Raw genomic sequence first — 4616 nt, 5'->3', positions numbered from 1 at the left:
GTACACCATGTTCGCAAAATAGATAGGTTACTCTTCGTAAATAAGGAGACCATTTTGATCTTGTTCTCTTTTAATCCTGACCGTTGATTCCTTCTTTGAAAACCCAACCAAGGTCAACTGACCCAAGTCGGGTCATGCACTCTTCTCTCGCGTACAACGAGAGCTGAGAAGCTCTCCGTCCCCGGCCGTTTTCTCCGACGCCGCCCGACCGACTCTGGCCACCATTCTCCACAAAACCACCACCAAATTTCTTCTCTCTTTCCCATCTACATAACCCAGCCCATGAATCGCACATACTGATTCAAAGACAAATCGACAGCGAGAAGCTCCGACTGTGTCGTTTGTTTCCGCCGTCTCCAGCGACGACTTGGCCTAGAATTGGTATATTTGAACTTTTCCCTTCATTCTCTGCACCCTAGTGCCCTTAATCCCTCGAATCTTTTACAAATCTTAATAACCCCTTTACTGTCGATTTTGAGTTTTCCGGCGAGCTGCTGTGGTGATGCCGACGAGGCTTTCTGGCGTCCTCTACTTCTTCCGATGACCTAGGTCAACTTCAGAGGTGTTAAGTAGTGGTAAGTGACTTTGTAGCTACTGAGCAGGGTTGCTATGTTTTCCGGTGTGTTTTTGTGAGCTAGTGAGAGAGAGAGAGAGAGAGAGAGAGAAGTAAAGTTAAGTAGAGTATAAAGTAAAAAAATAAAAATAAGTAGTAGTAGTAGTAGTAGTAGTAGTAGTTAGTACGTACGTACGTAGTACGTTAGTGTGAGTAGTTGTTGTTGTTGTGTGTAGTAGAGAGAGAGAGAGAGAGAGAGAGAGAGAGAGAGGTTTAAAAAATTAGAGGATTAACTGAAAAAAAAAAAAAAAAAACTTATTAACGGAGTTAGTGAGTTAGTTAACGAAGTTAGTGAGTCAGCTAACAAAGTTAATGCCACTTAGACAAGGTATGCATACCCTAAGGCGTGCAAAGGGATCTCCCATAAGTTATTTAATAAAAAGTTTTTAAAAAAATTAAACATAGAAAAAATACGTTCCCAAAACCCTTTAAAAAAAAAAAAAAAAAAAAAAGTAAAGAAAGAAAATAGAAATTGGGAGACGTGGCAAAGCCGCTTGTGCTATATATAGTTTTAGAAATGTGGGGTTGTGTAATTGGGGATCGCAGAGAGAGAGAGAGGGAGGGATGACGAGATTCTCGTTAGGCGGTGATGAAGATGGAGGAGGACCGAGCAGCCCCAGGCTTAAGAGACGTCGTCTTATTCTTCGCACGGCTGCTACCATCGCCACAGGGGACCGACGCCGAGGAGGAGGGCTACAGGCTGTTGAGGACGAATCAGCGTCATCGGAATCTGAAGATGAAGAGGATGAAAGTGAATCCGAAGAAGAAGAAGAATCAGAAGGTGATCAAGAGCACCAGCGTCAGCTTCGGACCAACTTCGAGTTGGGTTCTGCCTCCGCAGCTCAACAGATTGCTCTTGCTTCCACCACCACCGCCACGGACAGGTCCATTTCCATTACCTTGGCCGACCCGGATGTGCTCGATTGCCCCATTTGCTGTGAGTCCTTGACCGTCCCCGTCTTCCAGGTCTCCTCTCATTCTTGTTTTCAAATGATTATTTTGAGTTTAGACTACAATGTAATTGAAGGTTTGCACAGCCTATTCTTTCACTACCTGTCTAACCAATAGGACCTGCGCAACTGCACTCTTTTTTTGTCTTGAATTGGAGTCTATTTTGAATACATACATGAAAAGACAGCAAATTGTTAAAATAAGGTGGCTAATTTTTACCTTTTGATGCCACTTGGTTGTCACATAGGTGATGACTGATGAGCTTTTAAACTTAACAACAATCTAATAACTTATGAGCGGTTATTTTGTGCTTGAGCCGAGTCATAAAGTATCTCTTTGATCTATGGGCATAAGTCAGTTTTTATTGATAGCATGTGAATCTGGTGTATGATTTTTGTCTAGTTAGGTATGGTTTCAGTCGTAGTACAGGATTTAATGTGGGTTTATATAAATACATTTTGGAAAGATGTATATTTCTGTACAGTCTAGATACTTTGATTATCTATTTAATTTTAAGCTGTGTAGAACTCAGGGGGTTTGTGGTCTTGTAAAATGCCATGTGCCAATTCCCACAAAGGGATAAATCTGTTCGTGTCAAGGAGCAAGAACTTGAAGTCTTCAAACTTCATAATAATCTATGCAATGTATGGTGACGGTCAATGACATACAGAAGAAGTGAACACCTGGCCTTAATACCAAACCAAATGACCATGGAGATGTTTTTTTGGTCACTAATTATTAATATTTCTGTGGAATGGTCTGCATAAGTTAAGTGTGCAATCTTTGTTTCAATGTGTTGTACTTTATTTTATTTTTTTCGGCATAAGTTAGGGTGTAGTTTCAGGTTCCAAACAAGGTAGAAGGTATGGTCACAATTTTTTCATGAAGGGCAGGCATAAATAGTTTCTCAGATTTCTCTTAGATATCAATTATTTACTTAGGAGATCAGTGTCTGCATCAAAGTCACATCTTTTCCTCTTGCAAGTGCAAGATGTTAATATATAACAATCTCAATATATCAGCATTCGTGATTTTTTATAATTAATTATTTGAATCATTGCTACACGCTATTTTGCTTCTTTGAAATTTAATCATTGAAGCTAGGCATATCTACAATACATTTCTATCCTTTTCTATCTTGCTATCCCTTCCAAGTATATCGGTGTCTAATAACAATTAATTTACACACAACTTAAGTTTTAATATAACATACTAATAACTCTTTTGTGCTTGGAATTTCAGTGTGAAAATGGTCATATAGCTTGCTCCTCCTGCAGCACGAAGGTTAAAAATAAATGTCCCTCCTGTTCCTGGCCCATTGGTTATAATCGTTGTCGTGCCATTGAGAAAGTTCTGGAATCAATTAGAATTTCTTGCCAAAACATCAAGTATGGTTGCAAAGAATGGATGACATGCGATAATAAAAATGAACATGAAAAGGGTTGTATGCATTCACCTTGTTCATGCCCCCATTCAGGCTGCAACTTTGTCTCTTCAACGAAGCAATTATACCAACATTTCAGCAGTAATCATTTGAACTCTGCAACTCGCTTCCTGTACAACTGCAGCTTTTCAATTACAATAAACTTTAATGACAAGTTTGTTGTTCTTCAAGAAGAAAATGATGGCATGTTGTTTATTCTTGACAATGAATCTGAAATCATAGGAAATATGGTGAGACTTAGTAGTATTCAACCTAGATTTATGGGAGGATTTTTCTATGATCTTACTGCTAAAAGAAAAGGATGTCTACTCAGATTACAATCCTTCACAACCAGCACTCAAAGCCATGTTCGCAGCCCTACTTCATCTGGCTCCCTTATAATCCCAGGCGATTTTTTCAGTTCATGTGGCCAGCTCAAGTTGGATATCTGCATATGGCGTAATGGTCAGTGCCCCACATCCTTTCAATCTATCAATGTTACCTAAATGAATTATTCTATGAATTCTGTAGTGTGCTAGAAATGACATTAAAATGTTGGATCCACTCTTTTAGCGTATGTTTCAATAGATGTTTTCCATTTTAATTGATTTAGTATCTGGTTTTTTTTGCACTGTGTGGTGTATGTATATTGCTGTATAGAGCAGTGTTGTCATCTTATTTGCCTTTTTCTTTTCCTGAATTTTTTTATTTTTTATTTTTTTTGCAACCAAGGAAGTTATACTTTGAGGTGGAATGTGGAATCTTTTCACGTGTTAGGAATAGCTACCTTTTACTGATATTTGTATGTAATTTCCATTTATGTTTAGTTTGTTTGACAGGGGCGGGAGGGGGTAGCTGAACTTAGGACCTCTGCAGATTGGCTACTATGCCCTTGTTTGTATTTGTATTATGTGCGAAAGCCTGACAAAGTTAATTACTGATGCTTGGTCAGCTTGGATGTTACCAGAAAAAGGTTACAGCGTTTTAGATTCTACGGTGCTCTATGTAACTACTTGAACAAGAATTTTCTCTAGGATCTTTTTTAAATCAAACTTAGGAGTTAGGACTCATGCGGACCACATAGTTGCAGTACTTGAAACTCGGTGAAAGAGCGACTGATGTGCTGGCATTTTGTTCAAAATTTCATGTCCCATTTGCAGTATAAAACTATAATTGTATTCCAATTCTGTCAATTCTGTTGTGAGGGTAACCACTGAGATCAGTTTGTAACCAGCATTGTGGAGCTTTGTTCGAGAATTATTAAGTTTGGAGGTACTCAAGAGGTGTGGGGGAACTCTACGCTGAATGAAATCAACGAAGATATTTGAGACATTCATACTTCAGAGATAGAATTAGGCACATCGGAAAAACGAAGAAGCAAAAATCAACATGAAAGTAGCAGTTAATATAGTAACACAGATGAACAAAATTCGTTTCAGTTGGAATTCAGAGAACTTGAGAACCATCATGTGGAAATCTGGAAAAAAAAAGATCTAGAGGAAGGTGACATAATACTCGAGGCGGTGGAATTTGAGCTCCAGTGTATGAGGTTGTGTATGTAGAAAGCATTCATGGACTTCATAATTTTACAATATACTATTTGTTATCGATCCCGGTACTGTTCAAAGA

At 38.7% G+C, this 4616-nt stretch overlaps 1 protein-coding gene across 1 annotated transcript; it reads left to right on the top strand.

Moving 5' to 3' along the window:
- The first annotated feature begins 1148 nt into the window (after nucleotides 1-1148).
- Nucleotides 1149-4385, top strand: LOC101305776 (E3 ubiquitin-protein ligase SINA-like 10-like). Its single transcript, XM_004303283.1, has 3 exons — nucleotides 1149-1579; nucleotides 2807-3452; nucleotides 3827-4385. The coding sequence occupies exons 1-3, from the start codon at nucleotides 1178-1180 to the stop codon at nucleotides 3844-3846; spliced, it is 1068 nt and encodes a 355-aa protein (XP_004303331.1). The 5' UTR covers nucleotides 1149-1177; the 3' UTR covers nucleotides 3847-4385.
- Nucleotides 4386-4616: the final 231 nt, after the last annotated feature.

This window comes from Fragaria vesca, linkage group LG6 (genome assembly GCF_000184155.1).
Source record: "Fragaria vesca subsp. vesca linkage group LG6, FraVesHawaii_1.0, whole genome shotgun sequence".
Taxonomy (NCBI): Eukaryota; Viridiplantae; Streptophyta; class Magnoliopsida; order Rosales; family Rosaceae; genus Fragaria; species Fragaria vesca.
The sequence above is the reverse complement of the archived record's forward strand: the minus strand, read 5'-3'. Positions and strand labels throughout refer to the sequence as shown.

Bases quoted from the DNA above. Each gene is read 5' to 3' on its own strand.
- LOC101305776 (XM_004303283.1), top strand. From the start codon at position 1,178: ATGACGAGATTCTCGTTAGGCGGTGATGAAGATGGAGGAGGACCGAGC. The intron at 1,580-2,806 runs GTCTCCTCTCAT...TTGGAATTTCAG, and splicing joins TGACCGTCCCCGTCTTCCAG to TGTGAAAATGGTCATATAGC. The intron at 3,453-3,826 runs GTCAGTGCCCCA...TTTGTTTGACAG, and splicing joins TATCTGCATATGGCGTAATG to GGGCGGGAGGGGGTAGCTGA.